This window comes from Lissotriton vulgaris, chromosome 6, assembly GCF_964263255.1.
Source record: "Lissotriton vulgaris chromosome 6, aLisVul1.2, whole genome shotgun sequence".
In the NCBI taxonomy this organism is placed as follows: Eukaryota; Metazoa; Chordata; class Amphibia; order Caudata; family Salamandridae; genus Lissotriton; species Lissotriton vulgaris.
Window position 1 is genome coordinate 1,838,985,763 of NC_141694.1, and position 22,517 is coordinate 1,839,008,279.

The following is a 22,517-nucleotide window of genomic DNA, read 5'->3' on the forward strand; positions in this document are numbered from 1 at the left end:
GTGACATACTTCACATGACCTGTCTTTGCGAAGAACTCCGACAAGCCCGCCGACAGCTACTAAGGGACCAGTTCAAGCAGCTAGGGACCAGCACGCGCAGGCAGGCTGTGCTTGCATGCTTGAACCCTGTGTAGGAAGGTACCTCCTGACTATGGTTGCCCCCAACTTTTTGCCCTGTGTTTTAGCTGGTTTTTGACATAGTCGACCTGGGACCCTGCCAATCAGGACCCCAGGCCTACTGCTCTCTCTGTAAAATGGATTCCATGCACCCTAGGTGCATTTCCAATTGGTACTGGGCCACCCTATCAGACCCTGTAACTCAGGGCATGGGTGTACCCAGGGCTGCCAGGGGCTGCAGCATGTATTATGCCACCCCTGGCTGGCCTCCTAAATTTGACACAACTGGCTGCATGACAGCTGGGGCAAAGTCGTGTAATCACCCTTTGCTGTAGATATAGTATACCTATATCTAACCCTAAAATGGACACACAGATTCCTATCAGTCACTCCTATGGCAGGCCTTAACAATCCTGAAGGCAGAGTGCTTGGAATCATGTGAGATGGTGCTCTGGCATGAGCTGAGCCTGTCTGCAGCTTGCAGAACCAAGTCCTAATAGCTGTTCCATGATATCGCATACCATATACTTTTAAGTGCATTATAATCCTCGCGGTTAAATGCTATCTTTGGTATTGCTTTATCAAAACATGTCGAGTAAGGTGTCATACGAATTGGAATACTAACCCCTCGCCAATTCTGGCAACGGGGTTAGCATTCCACCCTTCTAGAGGGACACGACATGGATGTAACTGTGAACCCCGGTTAAAGTTAAACGAAGCCTCAGCTCCACAAAATGGATGCTGCCACCACAGACACGAGTCTGACCCCCTGCAGCTGGGAGTCCTTCCAGCGAGGGGAGCCTGGACAAAGGGTTTCCTGTCGAGGGCGGTGCTAGCACCGTCCCAGACAGGGTTTTGTATATCCTGGGTAGGCAGGGCTTTACAGGAAGGTGACTGCTGAGTGGCACCCCGGTGCTCACTACGCATAGGCCGGTCAGAACCAGTTCAAGGGGCACACCAGCCCCTGGCCTGAGGGAAGTCCGGCATGGGAGAGGGGTGTAACACCCCCCTCCTAGTCCCACCCATAGGCAGGACCTAGTCACCGGGTCAGTTCCCTTTTTTAGTCTAAAGATAGGAGCGGGCCCCCTGTTAAAATTAGATCATCTTTGGAATCAAGACACGACTTTCTGCGAAAGGACATCAAGATTTCCTTCTTCAAGATTCTCCCTTGTGGCTAAGGAGTAGTCACCCTGCATCCGCAGGCACCATCCTAAGAACACTGCGGTCTGCTGCAAGTCCTTCCTCCGGAATCCGACTGCCCAGCTCGACGAGACCCGGCTTCCCTGGCACCTCTGACCTCTACTCACCTCTACAGCCAAGCTGAGAACCGTGAGTGCGACGAGACCTCGAGGGACCGACTATCGCCAAGACTGCACGACTTCTTTGTAACAAGCCCACCGTGTGCTCCACTGGTGAGTGCTTTGGGGTCCGAGAAGCCCCCACCCTGAGCGGCTCCAGCACCGAAGATCAGCCCTCCAGCATCTCCACGATCTGCGTGGGGCCCTTCTGCTTTTGCCTGCTCACCGCGTTGTGTGGCTACTAGCCGGCCGCCTTGTGGCCTTCTTCACGACGCCCGACGACATCACTGCTGCTGGTCTGGTTGCTCCAGACTGGCCCTTGCTTCCTTGCAACAGAGAAGCACCCCGGACCCTCCTGGTCTACTCCAGACGCCATTTTGAGTCCACCGCGTGGGCTTGAATTTGCCAAGGCTTTGTTGCCCAATCCTGGGTCCAGCGACGCAGACAGCTTCATCCATCGTGGGATAGCTCGCTCCTCCATCCTGGTCGCCGACAACGCCTCCTGGTCCGTGAGATCTGCAGAGCACAGTCACCCACTCACCTAGTCGAGGTGACTACCATCCGGTGCCCTCCTGGTGCCCCCTGACTACTGGCTAGTAGTCTCGAACTTGGTCCCCTCTGCTTTCAGGTGTCATCTCTCTTCAAGATCCAGGCTTGGATCACTTCGAACTCTCTTCACTGGTCGCCTGCCAGCATCCTTCTTCCAGGCTCCTGGTCCGTCTACGAGGATTCCCGACGTCTTTTGAGACATATGCAGCTGCAGCCCCTGGGCTAGGTAACTTCGGCATTTCGGTGCCCCAGCATAGCCTCACTATCCAAGGGTCAGAATCCACTTTCGTTTTCCTCCTACCAGGTCGGGTTCGCCCGAGAACACTAACTCTGTGAAATCTAGCTACCATAGACTTTGTCCCGCATCCCGCGTGAGAGTGCACACTCTGCACCCGAGTCCCCTAGGCCTCCTAGAAGTAATCTGAAGATTCTATAGTCAAGACCTAGCGATTCCAAAGCCTATTAGTACTGTACTTACCTGCTAGTAATTTCGCATTCCACTTCCAGAGTATATGGTTTTCCGTGCCCCTCGGGCATTTGTATATACTGTGCTAACTTAAGTATTTTCGTAAGAGTTTTGTTTTGTGCTTAGTACCCTGTCCTCATAAAGAGTACAGGGCTGTTGTGATTCTTAATAAATATATTTATTTTCATAACACTTGTGTGGTGTCCTTTCACTTGGTGTTCAAGGGGTATATGTGTGGTATAACAGCTGGCTTAACACGCCCTCTCGAGTCTTTAGCCTTAGACTGCTCGTATCCACGCTACTAGGATAGCTGGTCTATAAGGTTGACTTACAACCAATCATCAATAAGGGTTGCTGGACTGATACATAGTGTTCACTAGAATAGTGAGCACTGCATATCAGGCCACCTTCTCACACCCTGCGAACACAAAATTGAACTGCAGATATGTTAAGTATCTCACCACGATAGAGCAAAGATTACCCAAACTACAACCTGCGGTAAGCACTGGTTCCGGCACTTAATGGTCAAACTTTGGGCCAAGGGAAAACTGAAAGACAGATTCTTTCGGTCCCTTACCGCACGGACTTTGATAACGACAACAATACAGACTTTTTTATCACATTTTAAAAACTTGCATAAATGTAACGATTGTACTGGTTTTAATTAACTATACATAATAAAATGTATCTTATCGATCTTATCTTATCCCACCCTTCTGCCACCGGTGTGCCTTAAGAGCCTGGTCTATAAACAATTAAGGTGCATCAGAATCCAATACAATAGTAATCGTGTACAACAGTAATAGAGTACGGGGCATAACCTTCTTCTTTAGTGATCACCATTTGTCCCACTGACTGTGCTCCAGTTCATTCTCCTTGAGCCAACGTGCCAACTGGGTCCCCCTGGTCCTCCAAGTCTGAACCCTCCTCTGAACCCGGCAATATTACAAGTAAGGCCTCCCACGCCCTTTCCGCCTCTTGCGCCTTGCCATTAGCAGTACGTAGGGCCTGTTGTAACCTAAGTATACCTTCACTCTGCGCCCACTTGAGGAATTCCGCCCACCATCTCCCCTCACCTGGTCCCCTCGCTCATTTCCAATGCATTGTGATTTCTCTCTTGGCTAACACGAGGCCCAGGTCTATAAATTTACTTATCACTTTCGGTTTAGCTGATTGCGGGAACTAGTGTAGTAAACAAGTGCCCAGATCTAGTTCTAACGTACGATCATTTATACTACACAGCAGTGCCAGCACGTCCTTCCAATATGTTCCCAACCTCGGGCATCCCCACATCATGTGCTGGAAGTCTGCTCCCTCCAAACTGCATCTCTGGCACTGAGCGGCCGCTGCATTGAAATATTGATTAAGCTTGGCTGGTGTAAAGTACGCCCTATGTAGGACATAGAATTGTACCAATTGAAATCTAGCATTCCTTGTGCTCTTCCTGGCTCGTCTAACCAACTGGGCCCATGTGTTTTCAGGGATTTCCCTGCCAAGGTCCACTTCCCCTGTAATGCACGCAATGGTTCCAGAGCCTCAGTCAGCATGAGCCTATAAAGGCACGTAATGGCCTTAACGGTTCCCGCCGCCATTACCACATATTGGCACACCATTGAGGTCCGCGGTTCTGCCAGCCCACCCCCCAATAATGCTGTATTGCCAAAATAAGCGCTGAATGCAGCAAGTAATCCCCTCGCGGAAGATCTAATTTATGCTGAAGGGCCTGAAATATCAGCAGGGTTTCATTTTCGTAGAGGTCTCCTAGTACTTGTATTCCTAAGCCTTCCCAGTTAGCCAGCACCGTCCAATCTCCGCCAGTGGAAAGGCCAGCGGTATCTCCGGGGCATTCGGGTCAGGAAATCCAGCCCGGCGCTGGTTCCAATTCCAGCACAATCGCAGCGTCTTCCGCTGAAGCACTACAAAGGACAAGATATAGCGTGGGCCATCCGGACCCCGGAACTCTCGAGCTACAGCTTGGGTGAGCCACTGCAATTGCGCTGGTAAATAGTACCATTCAAAGTCCGGCACCACCAAACCCCCAAAACCCCCATCAGCTCTCAGGCGTATCATTGTAGCCATAGCAACACGCAGTCTGCCCGATCCCCAGATAAATCCTACAGCCAAGATTGGAGCTGATGGAAGATGGAGCCCGGCACCCAGATGGGCAACGTCCGAAAATAATACATAAGCGTGGGAGCGCTACCATCTTCAGGTGCGCCACCCGACCCGCTACTGATATCGGCAATGTACTTCAGAACCCAAAACTACCCCTAACTCCGCGTATGGTCCGGCTCAAATTAACCTCCAACAAATCTTCGTGGGTATGATTGACATTGGTGCCTAAATAAGGTAAACTGCGGTGATCCCAGCGGATGCCCGCAACCTGATCCCAAGGGTTCAGCACAGCCGGTGCCACCGGAAACAAGCAGGTCTTTGCCCAGTTCACCCCCAGGCCCGAATACGGTCCAAACACATGGAGCAAGTGTTGCGCACCCTTCCGAGCCATATCCGTGTTTGTGAGAAAGACAATAAAGCATTCATGCCCCTTAATTAAACTAATAGATTAGAACAGTGAATGGTGAGGACTGGGCAGGTCCCCAGATACAAGTAAGTTTAACAAGGCAGGCAAAAGAAAGTCCTGGCTATTCTTGCTGGGTGAGCACAAGTGATCGGCACAGCAGTGCTGCATGTTTTTTTTAAAATATCCCACCTGCCATCAGTCCAGAGGCTCATCTGTGGACCTCTTTTAGCATGACGCAGGAATGACACTCTTAGGCAATATTTAGCTTTCTGCCCTTATTGTTGCAATTTAAGTCCTTTTTCATCCCCGCATAGGATCTGGGATGGCCCAATGTATGAAAGTTAGTCCCATGAGAAGCAGTGTAACTCAAGCTATTTTCACTATAATCTATTTAATAATCGAAAGTGACCAACCTATTTGTCTTATAGAGAACTGTAATCAAACCACCTCTAACCTGGAAATTTTGGCATTTTTGAACAGGTCAGTAAAAAAATTACCTTCTAGAGTGGCATCCCCTATACAGAATCATGGAGCAATTAAAAAAAAAAAAGTGGTGGAAAAATGGCCTTGGCTTTTGAAACAATCTTCGGAGTTTAATATTTGACTGATGTTAGGCTTTTTGTGTCTGTTAGTATCCAACCCCTTTTTACTTGCCATAATCATTCAACATGGGTAACAGGGCGAGCATAGCCCAGATCCTCGTGACGTTTATTAGAATTGTGTGGTGTACGTAAAGCAATTGTCTTATTCTGGGTCTGTAAAATCAGCAGTCCTCCAGTTCGATGTGGACTTCTTCTCTTTGGGTTTTGGATTCCCCTGTTCGTTGAACTGGATAAGCGGAGGGCTTGAAATCTAAAGTTGAGGCAGATTACAGAGAACCTCATTTTAATGACTGGCAGGGTTTGAATTGCTGCTCATGCATGGACAAGGCATTTTACTGCACGTCCTGTTGGGTAAGTTGAGGAGGTTATTTTCTTTCGCTCGAACCAGAGATTTAAAAGCTGGGAGGGCCAAAAGTAAGGTCACCAGTAAGATTACAAGCTGAACCATAATGAAGATCATTATATTTTAAAGCACTACATGAGAACCAGCACACTTCCAGACAATCTGGAATAAAGGCAGCAGAACGCCCAAATTTCTGCAACAAGCTCTATGGTGATTCAAGTGAGTCTGCTACTGAAGGTAGTTCTCCATCATTACACTACAGAGTGTAATTGTTATTGTTAATCTGTGTTGTGCCTCACTTCTGTATGCTGGAGTCGGAGCTCACCCCTAAGTCCAAATAGGGTCTGTGCCTGTCCACAGTTGAAAAGATGTGTTGGACACATGCGGCCATTGCAGGAATGCTGCCCTGAACTAAAGCATGTGTGTTTGAAGTCACAGTGATAGGCAATAATAGGCTTCATGGAAAGGTAAACCTCTTTCCAGGTGGCTAATAGAAAATGTAGTTGGTTTAGTGGTGGTAAATAGAAGTGCTCCGGGTAAGTGTACAGGCAAGGGTTTTCAAACTGGGGTCCTAATGTGAAAGCGTTCCTGCGGTGGCCTACTAATTCAATTATACAACTAAGTTTATAAATATATAATAGGTGACAAAAAATAGAAAAATACTGAATTTATTCAAAACGTGTAAAAATTTATTTTTCTCTTTTTATCTTTTAGTTCATATGAGTTCTGTTATCAATCAGAATTCACAAGACATACATTTTTCAATTCATATCAAAGAAGTATTTTAAGACAAGTACAATTAAATCATGAATATCTACAACAGGAAAAGTTCTATATACAACATACAAAATTATTTAATAATAACCCTTGGTAACACTCATGTCTCTCAACACACTCACGTGCTAACAATCATACCACACTCAAACTCCAAACTAAGATGGTGAAAAGGAACTGAATTGCTCTTTTAGCAAGATGACAATGCTAAAAGGAGTTGGGCCAAGATGTCACTTAAGGCTTCCGTCGTAGGTCTACGCGCGTTTCGGCAGCTTAAGCTGCCTTCATCAGGACCATTTTCATCATAGCTGTGCAGGGACCAAGGGATCTGGAAAAGATATATGTATATTTACAAAAAATATGTATAACCATATTGTCACCACCAAAATGTTTAAACACTTTAGACTTGTTACCCCACAACAGGGGCTCTACCACATGACCACAGGAGGAGTCTAAGTTCAGTATAGCCTAAGTCTAATGGGAAAGCAAACCCAACCTTATATATGTACCTCAAATTATATGCAAGATGGTATATCCAGGGCTAGTCATGTAGTACCACCTTGCCAGGCATGATACTCAAAGAGGTAATTTAGTAATTTTAAATTATCATACAAAAGAAGGGGGGTTGAAAAAAGAAAAGGGGGAGAATCTCAAACCTCGAGCTATACTATCAATTGCTCATCTTAGTTTAGCCAAGGACATAGCCCCTGAGCTTACCAATTACATCACACAGCAATAGAGTCACCAGAGAACGTCTTCAGTGCGTTTCATGGGGCAGGACGTCCTATACCGCCAGTAAGTAGCTACAAGGGAGAGAGGTCTCATATTTTTAGATGAACATTTAAGGATGAGGTTCATTACAATCACTGCAGTGGAGTCCATATCAATTTAGGCTTAAAAGCCTACCAAGAGGTAAATACCTTTCTTTTGAAGAGCTTATTAATTTCTTGATAAGGTTTACAGCTTATTCGCAGAGGGTTGTGATTAAGGGGAGGTTTAGGGCTTCAACGATCAGCTGGCATGTTTTGCACCATAGTCTGTAATCATAATAATAGGAAAAGGAATTCGTGAAGAGTACTCCCTTTAAAGTATCTATTACACAATAGCCCTGTCAAAGATATAAACAAGTACATCCTAGTATGCAGCATGATCTTACTTCAATGTCCGTGTAGGGTCCTTTATATATGTTGAGGTTGTTCCACAGTCAGCCCCCTGCAAAAATGGAATAAGAACACATTGAAGTGTCCTGTCAATGCAGCGTGGCTCAGGGTATCCAGATATTTGCTAAAAGCCGCAAGTCTCTCCCTGATATATTTTGTGATCGTAAGCATATAGTTAGCTGCCCTAGATACTATCTGGCTCAGGATATATTTCGGCGTTAATGCACTGTTATAAACGTGCAGCACTCGTGGTGGACGGTGTGTATCCCTTAAAATTACAAGCTGTTCGAGGCATTTAAGTCCGTGGCATATTAATACGGCACAGCCGAGGCATGGGTGTAACTGACGAATAGCCGGGAAATGCCGGTAGTTTAAATTACGGAAAAAAGTTAGCGCGAGCGGGTCTCGTGGTCCTAAACATAGAATTTCACTTACCCTGTGCAGACCGTAGTTTGGGACCGTAATTTCACACCGCACGAAGCCTCCTCCGCCGGAGATTTCCTGGCAGAGACTGATCCTAGGTTTTTAAAGCGGATCCAATAGGGCTGATTTTGTCACGTGGGGTCGCTTTCTGTGTACGCAGTAAAAATGCGTCACACACTAAACATAACAAAGGGACTGAATCGCGAAAGCAGTTTCTATTAGTTTTTGCAAACATACCCACTACGAAAGTTAGAGGTAGGACTCTCACTCAACTGTGGAAGCTGAAAGGCATCCAACAGGGCTATGGGCGACATATTAAAAGGGATAAAAAGTACTGTTGTTTTAAGAGAGATATGATTAATGTAATCAGAAAAAAAAAAGGGGGAACAAATCAGAAATAATAATAAACCCTACCATCAAAATTACACATTATCACAGGGCTCCAAATTTTCAATATGGTGAACATTCACTGAGACCGAATAGTAAACTCAGGTTTATAATTTCATAATTGTGAGAGGAGATGTCAAAGTAGACAATCTCTAAGGCTGCAATATAGTTGGAATGACAGTTTTAGGTAAAGGCAGCCTTAAGAAAAAGTCAGAATCAGAATTGCATATCTGCACCAGCACAGATGTATCTCAGAAATCTCGGAGGTGTTTATTTGGTCACGTGCCAAACAAGTTCCTCATTCAATCCACATTTCACACTGTCCAAGAGGTAAATCCAAAATGTTTCCCGTTTCTTACGTGTAATTTCATTAGCTTGACCTAGTTTAGGAGTCACTTTTTCTAGGATACACCATTTTATCTCATTTTCTGTATGAGATTTCTCCAGACAGTGTTGAACTAGGGGGGCTGACAGTTTTTTCGTTCTGATTGCGGACTTATGTTCGCTGAGACGGACGCGAAACTCGCGACCCGTCTCACCTACATAAGCTAGGCCACAGCCACAAAAAATGATGTACACGATATTGCTACTGCGACAGTTGGTCAAAAATCGCAATTTGATGTGCTTTTCATTGTATATTATCGTGTCCGATACAATGGCTGAGTCACACGCGTGGCAGGAACCACACCTGTGATTACCCACAATTATTGGTAAACCTGTGATAGAGGACTGGCTGTTTGATTGGGCATTTTTTGCTAGAGGTCTCGAATGCACTAACATGTCCCGTAGATTTCTATTTCTCCTATATGCAAGCATAGGGAGAGGGAGTGCCATGGCATTCTCATCAGTATTCAGAATTCTCCAATTTTTATTGATGACATTACGGATCTTAAAATTCAGAGTAGAGTGATCGATCACACACGTAATCCTATCTTGTTTGGCTCGTGTATTGCCCAGTAGGAGTGCGGACCTGTCATAATACTTGGCTCTTTTATACGCGTGACGCACCAAACGATGTGGATAGCCCCTCTGCAGCAGTCTTTCCTTCAGTGCATCTCCATGTAGATGAAAAGACGCAATATCTGTGCAATTCCGGCGAATTCGTAGGAATTGCACAGATATTGCGTCTTTTCATCTACATGGAGATGCACTGAAGGAAAGACTGCTGCAGAGGGGCTATCCACATCGTTTGGTGCGTCACGCGTATAAAAGAGCCAAGTATTATGACAGGTCCGCACTCCTACTGGGCAATACACGAGCCAAACAAGATAGGATTACGTGTGTGATCGATCACTCTACTCTGAATTTTAAGATCCGTAATGTCATCAATAAAAATTGGAGAATTCTGAATACTGATGAGAATGCCATGGCACTCCCTCTCCCTATGCTTGCATATAGGAGAAATAGAAATCTACGGGACATGTTAGTGCATTCGAGACCTCTAGCAAAAAATGCCCAATCAAACAGCCAGTCCTCTATCACAGGTTTACCAATAATTGTGGGTAATCACAGGTGTGGTTCCTGCCACGCGTGTGACTCAGCCATTGTATCGGACACGATAATATACAATGAAAAGCACATCAAATTGCGATTTTTGACCAACTGTCGCAGTAGCAATATCGTGTACATCATTTTTTGTGGCTGTGGCCTAGCTTATGTAGGTGAGACGGGTCGCGAGTTTCGCGTCCGTCTCAGCGAACATAAGTCCGCAATCAGAACGAAAAAACTGTCAGCCCCCCTAGTTCAACACTGTCTGGAGAAATCTCATACAGAAAATGAGATAAAATGGTGTATCCTAGAAAAAGTGACTCCTAAACTAGGTCAAGCTAATGAAATTACACGTAAGAAACGGGAAACATTTTGGATTTACCTCTTGGACAGTGTGAAATGTGGATTGAATGAGGAACTTGTTTGGCACGTGACCAAATAAACACCTCCGAGATTTCTGAGATACATCTGTGCTGGTGCAGATATGCAATTCTGATTCTGACTTTTTCTTAAGGCTGCCTTTACCTAAAACTGTCATTCCAACTATATTGCAGCCTTAGAGATTGTCTACTTTGACATCTCCTCTCACAATTATGAAATTATAAACCTGAGTTTACTATTCGGTCTCAGTGAATGTTCACCATATTGAAAATTTGGAGCCCTGTGATAATGTGTAATTTTGATGGTAGGGTTTATTATTATTTCTGATTTGTTCCCCCTTTTTTTTTCTGATTACATTAATCATATCTCTCTTAAAACAACAGTACTTTTTATCCCTTTTAATATGTCGCCCATAGCCCTGTTGGATGCCTTTCAGCTTCCACAGTTGAGTGAGAGTCCTACCTCTAACTTTCGTAGTGGGTATGTTTGCAAAAACTAATAGAAACTGCTTTCGCGATTCAGTCCCTTTGTTATGTTTAGTGTGTGACGCATTTTTACTGCGTACACAGAAAGCGACCCCACGTGACAAAATCAGCCCTATTGGATCCGCTTTAAAAACCTAGGATCAGTCTCTGCCAGGAAATCTCCGGCGGAGGAGGCTTCGTGCGGTGTGAAATTACGGTCCCAAACTACGGTCTGCACAGGGTAAGTGAAATTCTATGTTTAGGACCACGAGACCCGCTCGCGCTAACTTTTTTCCGTAATTTAAACTACCGGCATTTCCCGGCTATTCGTCAGTTACACCCATGCCTCGGCTGTGCCGTATTAATATGCCACGGACTTAAATGCCTCGAACAGCTTGTAATTTTAAGGGATACACACCGTCCACCACGAGTGCTGCACGTTTATAACAGTGCATTAACGCCGAAATATATCCTGAGCCAGATAGTATCTAGGGCAGCTAACTATATGCTTACGATCACAAAATATATCAGGGAGAGACTTGCGGCTTTTAGCAAATATCTGGATACCCTGAGCCACGCTGCATTGACAGGACACTTCAATGTGTTCTTATTCCATTTTTGCAGGGGGCTGACTGTGGAACAACCTCAACATATATAAAGGACCCTACACGGACATTGAAGTAAGATCATGCTGCATACTAGGATGTACTTGTTTATATCTTTGACAGGGCTATTGTGTAATAGATACTTTAAAGGGAGTACTCTTCACGAATTCCTTTTCCTATTATTATGATTACAGACTATGGTGCAAAACATGCCAGCTGATCGTTGAAGCCCTAAACCTCCCCTTAATCACAACCCTCTGCGAATAAGCTGTAAACCTTATCAAGAAATTAATAAGCTCTTCAAAAGAAAGGTATTTACCTCTTGGTAGGCTTTTAAGCCTAAATTGATATGGACTCCACTGCAGTGATTGTAATGAACCTCATCCTTAAATGTTCATCTAAAAATATGAGACCTCTCTCCCTTGTAGCTACTTACTGGCGGTATAGGACGTCCTGCCCCATGAAACGCACTGAAGACGTTCTCTGGTGACTCTATTGCTGTGTGATGTAATTGGTAAGCTCAGGGGCTATGTCCTTGGCTAAACTAAGATGAGCAATTGATAGTATAGCTCGAGGTTTGAGATTCTCCCCCTTTTCTTTTTTCAACCCCCCTTCTTTTGTATGATAATTTAAAATTACTAAATTACCTCTTTGAGTATCATGCCTGGCAAGGTGGTACTACATGACTAGCCCTGGATATACCATCTTGCATATAATTTGAGGTACATATATAAGGTTGGGTTTGCTTTCCCATTAGACTTAGGCTATACTGAACTTAGACTCCTCCTGTGGTCATGTGGTAGAGCCCCTGTTGTGGGGTAACAAGTCTAAAGTGTTTAAACATTTTGGTGGTGACAATATGGTTATACATATTTTTTGTAAATATACATATATCTTTTCCAGATCCCTTGGTCCCTGCACAGCTATGATGAAAATGGTCCTGATGAAGGCAGCTTAAGCTGCCGAAACGCGCGTAGACCTACGACGGAAGCCTTAAGTGACATCTTGGCCCAACTCCTTTTAGCATTGTCATCTTGCTAAAAGAGCAATTCCGTTCCTTTTCACCATCTTAGTTTGGAGTTTGAGTGTGGTATGATTGTTAAGCACGTGAGTGTGTTGAGAGACATGAGTGTTACCAAGGGTTATTATTAAATAATTTTGTATGTTGTATATAGAACTTTTCCTGTTGTAGATATTCATGATTTAATTGTACTTGTCTTAAAATACTTCTTTGATATGAATTGAAAAATGTATGTCTTGTGAATTCTGATTGATAACAGAACTCATATGAACTAAAAGATAAAAAGAGAAAAATAAATTTTTACACGTTTTGAATAAATTCAGTATTTTTCTATTTTTTGTCACCTATTATATATTTATAAACTTAGTTGTATAATTGAATTAGTAGGCCACCGCAGGAACGCTTTCACATTAGAATTGTTGTTTGTTCCCCTCTGTTCCTGGGCCACAATTTACTTTTTTGAGGGGGTCCCTTCTTACATGTTTTCAAACTGGGGTCTCCTTACCCACTATGCCAGCCTTCTTCCATTGCATACGTTTGTTCACCCTCTTTGGCTTAGATATAGTGACAAGTTGTCTAAGGAAGAATACAAACCTATTTTGAAATCGGGGACTGAAGGAATTGAGGGGCATATATGCTCATGGTTGGAAATGGAAAGATTAGTGTAGTTTGCATTTCCTAGCGTTTTTCTAGAAATCTTTGTTCTCCTATTTTTCTTAGCTAATTTTGTCTGTGAAGCCCAGGCATTCAGTTAATATACAGAACTTTATTTGCTACCAGTTACTAAAATAAGGATATTATTGTGATTAAAAATATATATATTTTATATTCTTTGAATTGAAGAATAACTTAATTGCAAATGTGCTTCACATACATAACGTATTAAAACCCCCACACCAACCTCGTCATTTGTTGTTAATTAACCACTGGCATTGTTTTCCTTTGTCTTATAGAACGGATTCCAGAGGTGTTAACCTGAACCGGCAGTATATGAATCCTGATTTTCATCTTCATCCTTCAGTTTATGGTGCCAAAGCAGTTCTCCTTTATCATCATGTTCACAGCCGGGTTCGACATACTTCCCAAGAGTTAAAAGCATGTGTCCCTCCATTAACTTCTAATATAATGGCAGTCTCAAACACTTTGAACCCTTCCTCTGAGAACTGCTCCTTCCCCTATGAGCCCCCAGGATCCGAGATGGAGAAAACAAACAACTTAAACAATTTAATCAACCACCTAGGTGGGGAAGGCGATTACATCACTTCGTCGCAGGTCTTCCATCCGTCCGATGTGCCCATGCTGGCTGACGACACTGGTGGACCTCCAGTCTCTGATGACTTTATCAAGGCTCAGCCGGTATGGATTCTTGATCCTGAGTCAAATCTTAGCAGTAGCTTAAACTGTGAGAACGAATTGGAGAGACCACTGTCTACCGCTCCCACAGAATCAATCCCTCCTGAGGAAAGTGGGATTGCTTACTACATAGATTTGCATGGCCACGCCTCTAAGCGTGGGTGCTTCATGTACGGGAACAATTTCACAGAGGAGATGGACCAGGTGAGTTTTCATGCAAGGAATTGGATATCTGCTAATTAGCAAGGCACACTGCCTCTGTTTAATACTGGATCTTGAGTTTATTGAATTATTGATAATCAGGTAAGTACTTGTATCTCACACGTGTACATTACATTGCAACTGGTGTGTAATCAAAAATAGGGACATAAGACAGTGCATTGTTGCATACTTAAGTGCCAAAAACTCACACTTTAGAAAACAATGGCATGCTTTAAAAACCCTCACCTTTCTGTTTTAATACGAGTAAACCAATTGCACCTCAGTAATCCAAGAGGGTAATGTTTGTTAGGACTATTATTGATCACTACGAGGTGGAATACTCATGGGCCCCACTATGTCGAATAGAGTTTATGCAAATGTATTCTGATGTATTTCTTTCTGATCTATTAAATCTGCTGAGCACCATTTACTCCGTATGTTTTATTGTATATAACTTTCATTTCTTGTTGTTGCTTTGTCTTTCTTTACCTCTTTTATTTTACTTCATCTGTTCAGCTATTGTTTTCCTGTTCTGGGCCCACAGATTGAGAATCATCAAGGTGCATCTATCTTTTTTTTTTTCCAGATCTATTACATAAAAACACAAATCCATTTTTTCCTGATAGTACTTATCTGCAAGATTTCTCGTTTCCTGTTTTTTAAAGCATATTTTCAAATGTAAGAGAGCTATAAAATCTGTTGGAAAATTTCATGATAATACCATGCACCTACTAAGTCATTAGTTTGCCTCAAACTTTAATTATAGTCTTAGACTTGATTTCCAGACATCAGCACAGCAGATGGGCCCCTTCAATAGACCTGTGTCTAGAGTGGAGTTCTCCTCTTAATGTGCTTACAACATGAAAGGGTAAAAGGGGAATTTGAGATTTGCATGTTTCTTATTTGTAATAAGTTCCAAGAAAGAAGGACATGTATTTCCTGCAGGCACGTCAACCTTCTTTGAAGCTACATACTCCTCAATCAGGGACACACCTACCACCCTTGACCTCCCATCCCCCACCCACAACACCACTATCCCAATTCAGCTCTCAAGCACAGACACAGATCGCTCCCCCTCATACACCACTAACTCCCCCGCCCCTTCTACTAACTCGTGGACATCCACACATACCTTCAACACCCCTATCACACCTACAGCAGGCATTAACACCCCGCTCACCGCGGACAGCACAGCTCTCACCCATAACACACCTAACTTAGTCCAGCACCAGAATAACACGCACTCCGACAAATCCCCCCCTCTATCTCCCCCCATTCTCAGTCCCCATTACCCTCTAACCAACTACGCAGAACATACCTCCTCTTTTAATTTAACTCCCCCTCCCCTCAACAGGACCATCTCCAATCCCACTTCCCCTCCTACTCTCAGCCCCCATTATCCTCCCTGCACCCCCACCACGGCTATCAGTCTCCCAGCCTACACCTTGACTCCCCCGCCTGCCACCAATGCCCTCACTCATACCACCAACCTCCTCCCTACCTCATCCACACCCCTCCCACCCAAAACCTCTTGCCTCCCTAACTCCATCCCGCATACCAACACAACACAACCAACCCCGACTGCTACCCCCACCTCCACCACCTACCCCACGATGGACTACATCATGGCCACCCTCTCTCAGATCAAAGAAGACATACACGCTATCAAAGAACTACTCTCCACACACCCCATACACCCCCCACCCACCTCCACCTCCCCCCCCCCCAACCTGTCCCCTACTCCACCGGCTGACTCCCTCACTCATCACGCCCCACACCGGTCATCAATCCCTGCTCATAGGCGCAGCGACTGCCCTCATCCCCCGCATCGTCCCTGTAACCCCTCACACAACTACACCTCCCCGTCCAACTTGTCCCCCACCCCTCCGACTCTCTCACTCAGCTATCCCCCAATCTGAACTCAATCCCAGCTCGTAATCGCAACAATCGCCCTCGTCGCACCCACAACTCTTCTTCTGACCGCGACACAATCACCCTTCTCCGCTCCTATGACCCAGCCCCCCAAATTCACACAACCACCCCACACCTCAACATTCACACGATACACTCAAACCCCCTTAGACCACCCACACTAAACAGCAGATTCTCAATCCCCGATAACCTTAGAAAAGTCCCTATCTCTCTAGAACCATCTACCACCCTCAACACACCCCGTCTCAAATGCACTCTTCTCAACTGTAGATCGGCCACGAAACATTCCGCCGCCATTGCTGACCTCCTCTCATCGCGGGACCTTGACCTAATCATCCTGACTGAAACGTGGCTAACTGAATCTTCGACACCTATAATGGACATTCTGGTTCCTCCCAACTACCACATTATCAGGCTCGACAGAACAGGCAAAATAGGTGGTGGAATCGCATGCATCTACAGGAATAACCTCTCTGTTCAGAAAGTCAATTCCACCTCCCTGCCATCCCCAACATCCTGGGAATACATCTGTCTCAACATTATTAGTGAGGGCAAACCGATATGCTCTCTTCACAGCATTTACCACCCACCCAGGGACAACTTCACCTTTTCCCAACAAATCATGGATTTGATCTCAACCAATTCCGGACGGCAGCTCACCCAAATATACCTTGGTGACTTCAACCTTCACTGGAATGATCGCAACGACGCGGTGGTAAACAGTCTTAAAACTTTCCTCGATGCCCTTAACCTCACCCAAATATGCAACAGCCCGACCCACGAGAAAGGTTCTACCCTCGACCTGATCATCTCCAAAGAGGACTCTATCCAACTCAAATCCATCCAACCCTGTGACTGGTCAGATCACCATATTATCACATTCTTTATCAATGAAAAAGTCAAAGTCAACCCGACTCAACTCTCCAAGCCCAAAGTCTGGAAAAGAGACTCGAAAAAGCTCAACCCAGGCTCTTTGCCCCCTAACAGCTGCAATCTCCTACTCCCACCGACAGGCGCCACGGACGTCCAAACTCTGACTGACCACTATCTCAATGCTATGGCCTCTATAATTGAGGCTGCACCTATGCAGCTAAAAAGAGTCTCTACAAAAATCTCCAAACCATGGTACAACGGGAGTCTCAATGAGGATAGACGAGACATGCGAATGGCAGAGCGTACTTGGAGATCAGATCCCTCTGCAATGCACCTAAAAGATCTGAAGAAAAAGAGAAACGCCTACTTCAGGAAAATAAAACGCTCAAAATCAGACTTCTTCAGCCTCCAACTCGACCAAGCAAAAAACCGCCAGAGAAAACTGTTTGAGCTAATCCATTCACAATCCAAGGAGCAACCCCAACCACTCAACACTGGGCGTGAGGCACCCTCCTGTGATGACTTCGCTGCTTTCTTTATCCAAAAAACAGACAAAATAAAAAGCGATCTCCTCATTGACGCAAGCCTATACTCCAAACCCCAATGCATAGCACCCACTGAACCAAAAAACAATGCTACATGGTCAACCTTCGGCACATACTCGGAAGAAGAAATTGGCAAACTGCTCAGCACCCTGAAACCATCCAATCACCTCACGGACCCCCTCCCTGCCTCTGCAGTAAAAGACTTTACCCCTTTGCTTCTCCCTCTCTGGACTAAAATTATCAACAGCTCCCTCCAACAGGGAAGCATACCTGACTCCCTCAAAGTTGGCCAGGTCACACCTCTACTAAAGAAACCTACAGCCGACCCCTCTGATCTCAACAATTACCGTCCCATCACCAATATCCCCACTCTCGCCAAACTGCTGGAAAAATGCGCACAACTACAATTGACTAAACACATTGAGCAATTTGATCTCATCAACCCTTACCAGTCAGGCTTCCGAGCAGGACACAGCACAGAAACTGCGATGACTCACATAATTGACGACGCACTTCAAATGCTAGACCAAAACGACACCTGCCTCCTCATCCTTCTTGATCTCTCTTCAGCATTCGACACCGTTAAACATGAGAATCTACTAGAACTACTAAACACAAGAATGGGTTTATCTGGAACTGTTCTCAAATGGTTCACTTCCTTTCTTCACAACAGGTCGCAGAAATTCAAGAGCAAGAACCTGATGTCCTCGCCAATACCTATAACGCTAGGCGTCCCCCAAGGATCCTCTCTATCCCCAACCTTGTTCAACCTAGTCATGGAACCTCTCACCACCCTGCTACAAGCATCCAATGTACACTTTCACATGTACGCCGATGACACCCAACTTTACCTCAAATTACAATCCCCCAATGACATCCTGCTCCTGAACTCAACAATCAGATGCACCCAATCCTGGCTTGCAGATAATCACCTCAAACTCAATGCCCTGAAAACAGAGTTCCTTCTGATCTCACCTCCAGCGAAGATATCCACCACTCAAATCTGGCTTAAACACCTAACCGCACTCAATGTCCAACCCACCATCGTGGACTCAGCAAAATCCTTGGGCATAACACTTGACACCAATCTCAACATGCAGCAACATATCAGCAAGGCAACAAAGGGAGCGAACTTCCAGATCAATATTCTGAGGAAACTCAAACCCTACCTCCCAGCCAAAGACTTCCAAACCGCAGTACAAGCACTAGTCATCCCACGAATTGAATACGGCAGCACCGCCCTCTGCGGACACCCCCTAACTACAACCGCACCACTAAGAGCTTCCCTAAATGCTGCAGCGAGACTCATCACTGGGTCAAAAAAGCACTCCCACATTACCCCTGACTTGAAATCCCTGAATTGGCTGCCTTTTGAAGCCAGAATACATCTGAAAATCGCCTGCATGACACACAAGGCGGTACACCTAAACTCACCCGGCTACCTCACTCAGAAATTGACAATCTCTGGGGGAATTAGAAACACGAGAGGCACAAACAATCTTCTGCTGAAACCTCGAAGATTCCGGAAGGAAAAAACATACAAGCGCTCCTTCTCAGGAATGGCGCCTAGGATTTGGAACTCACTCCCTCCCGAAACCAGGCGTATATCTTCCTTTACACTCTTTAAAAGAGAAGTAAAAGCTATCCTCATGGCTAAATGCACTTGAACTATTATGTCGAACTCTGTTAACACCCTGCACCGATCTGTATCACATGTTTGACCCCTTTACTTATTTGTATGAGTTGTCTTATTACGCACATGATTGGCCTTGCAGCCACATATTTGTACTGTGTGATCTATTGATCTATTTGTTTGACTATGTTCCTTCATTTACCCTCTATGTAAAGCGCTCTGATATCTGCGAAGATCTTGTTCGCGCTATATAAAACTTTGAAAATAAATAAAAAATAAGCTGGTTTCCAATTGTTAATCTCTCAGTAATAGCCACAGGTTTGCAGTGATGTGGTTAAATTGGTGCCACATGAAGTCTTCTGGGATTAGCTCAGGTAGTGGGAGAGCCATGCTTTTCAGCAGCGGATGGGGATCTTCAACAAACCAATTTACTTTGAAATCACAGGAAGGGTTTCCAGTCCTACGTCTCCGTTGTCCTACAGTTGCAAATAAATGATGAATAATTGCTTCTGTTGCTATATTTGTAGTTCACTTCCATTCCTAGAGAGAAGGAAAGATAACAGTATTTCTCCCTACCTGGATACTGATCTCAGGTAATAGAAAGTTCACTACCATTGGTATTTTTCGTGTCCCCTTAAGCCCAACTCATGCAAAGTGGACACCATCCACCGTAGGCCAAATGTTCTCCACTTAGATCTGTGGTCAACTCCAGGATTGTGATAATTGGATGAGGATTTGATAGAAGTAGCAACTCATCTCAGAATTCCTAGAGTGTCTATTTAGCTGTTATTTAGTAAACCAGCTTATAACTGTTCCTGCGAGTGAGGAATTTACTCAAGAACCTCCATTTCGTTTTTATTTTATTATTTATTTATTTTAATGTTCACAGCAGCATTGGTACATTAATTTTAAATACCATTTTAAATGTTTCTGTTCATATAATCTGTTCCACCCTGCCCATTTTTTGTCCATAATGACGTTGATGGTATTATTTCCATTGCTGAATCTTCGGTCAATCACTTCTTCAACACAGAACACGTTGTCCCACCTTTAGCTGTGGTGCTAAAATCTATGTTGGTCATGGATAATCTTGTGTTTCCCACAACTCTCTAGGCTCATCACTCTCACCCTCAGTCTATAATGGTGCCCCTGACAATTCCTCCCCTCGTTGGCAGGTGTCTGACAGATTCTTGCGACCAGGAACAAAATACATGCCCACTGTAGACCCCCAGTCAGTCTAACCTATTACCACTAGAAATCATTGGTGTCTGCCCGTTATCTACATGTGTCTCCCTTCAGTTGGTGTGATGAAAGGTAGGTTCCATAACGGTAACTGGTTCTACCCGTTCGAACACGCTAAGGATTCCAATTTATTTTACAGTGCACTATTATGTAATGGGGTGGCTAGGTTGTTTTAGTTTAGCTGACTGGTATTTTGCTTGCTAAACTGTTGCAACATCAGGAAAATTATGTCTTGTTTACTTCTCACACACAGGTCGAGAACTTGCTTTTTCCTAAACTCGTTGCACTCAACTCTGCTCACTTCGATTTCATGGCCTGCAATTTTTCAGAGAAGAACATGTATGCCAAAGACAAGCGAGATGGGCAGTCAAAAGAGGGAAGCGGGCGTGTGTCCATCCACAAAGCCACAGGGATTATTCACAGGTAGCCAATGGTGACTCAGGCATTTTTAGCAGTGGTAACTGGAAGTGTGTATTTTCAGTCTTGTGTGCACTTCACTTCTCAAGTGTTTTTCTGTCTTTTCAGAAATTATTTTATAATGTTCATTTATTGGTTGAAATTTTATTCCCTATTATGGTCACACAGTTCATCCCATTTAGTGCTTTTGTGACCTACTTAACCAAACAATGTTGTAGAACTCTGGACCTCCCCAATACGTCGCAGTAACTCCGGTATTCATTCTGGTTTAATTTGTTCTTACTGAGTGCACCTTGACTTTGTTGAACAAGAGAGAAATATGCAATCAATCAACACCCAAACATTGGCCATATTAGAGGATGAACAATCTTTATAAGGTGTGTCCCCAATAGCTCTTGTTTTGTTTTCTTTAGTGCCCTGAAATCATATTTGGAGTTCTGTAAAAAGCATGTAGGTTAGAAAAAGTATGTTACCTGCTTAATAGACACTAACTGTAAGATTTTATTGATAACCTGGTGTTGCGCTTTAGAGGAACTTCCCTGACCTAATAACAATAATGGGTAAATGTTGGGTACATCTGTCATGTACACTCAAAGCCACATTGGGACTTGGCTGAGGAACATTTTAATTTGATACAAAACTGTTGATCCAGAAATGACTACCTTACAGATAGATGGTAAGGGGGTTGGGAGCACACTGCCTCACAGTCCCAGCACCTTACAGATGGTTACTGCAATGTAAACTTTTGAGGTTTGTACCAACATTCCCTTCTTTACTAATTCCTTCACATTTCAAGCTGCCTGTTGCCTCCTAGTCTCCTTTCTTTATTGACTCGGAATGGGCAGCAGTGTCACTCAGTTACAATTTTTAATATATGAATATTTGAAGTAGGGCTTTTTAGCTGTGCTTTTAGGCAGAATTGTAACTCCAGGTACCCTTTTGAAATTGAATTTTGTTGACTTTATTTGACGTCCACTTTTTAATTCCAATCTAAACTGGCCTTTTAACTACTAAATTGGTTGTTTTTGATAAGATTTCTTGCTAATATGGAAAGAAGGACAAACAAAAAATGTGTTTTGTCTTTCAGACTAGACTGTCTCACCATTAAGAAGTGAGACATGTCAAAAGTAGGGCTGGGTGTAGTTTGCGTAGCGCCACTACGAAGAATTTTGGAAAAAATTGCAGAAAACGAGGGTACGTCCTGAGGGTCCGTGTGCCCAGGACAGGGGTCCCTCATGCCTGGGCAGACTCCCTGATCTCCCCTGCCTGGTTGGGTTTGAAAGCAGGGACCGGCCCCAGGGCCTGGTTTGGGAGCCCTCGTCCTACGGCCTGCCAAGAGTCCATCTGCCCGGGACAAGGGTCCCTGGTGCCGAGGAGCCCCGAAGACCTGCAAGGCTCCTGGGCAGTCTTCCCCCAGGCGGCTGGGCCCCAGGAGCGCTTGCGGGTCTCCCCATGCCTGAGTCCCAGTGTGGGGTTTCGGAGCCCTGCAGCCCTGCAGCCCCGGAGCCCTGCAGCCCGAGCCCTACAAGGGCAGGCGGGCCGGGAGCCCTACCGTGAAGGCTCGGGTTGGGCAACTGGGAGTCCTTACGGTCCCGCCCATCTGGTCGCCCTCAATGCTTTCCTATGGTGCGACCGGATGGCCGGGCTTCCCTGGAAGTCCCGATGAGGGTCCATTTGCCTCCCCGATCCCAGCGAGGGCTCCAGAAGGTCGGGCGTCTCTGC

The 22,517-nt window shown here is 44.8% G+C and overlaps 1 protein-coding gene across 4 annotated transcripts in view; it reads left to right on the forward strand.

Annotated features, from left to right (window-relative positions):
- AGBL5 (AGBL carboxypeptidase 5) overlaps positions 1-22,517 on the forward strand; it is a 503,530-nt gene that overhangs the window by 122,247 nt on the left and 358,766 nt on the right. For all 4 annotated transcript variants that reach the window (XM_086928124.1, XM_086928123.1, XM_086928126.1 and 1 more), the window contains exons 8-9: positions 13,553-14,156; positions 20,632-20,801. In XM_086928124.1, coding sequence (XP_086784250.1) covers positions 13,553-14,156; positions 20,632-20,801 — 774 coding nt within the window. The remainder of the gene's footprint in view (positions 1-13,552; positions 14,157-20,631; positions 20,802-22,517) is intronic.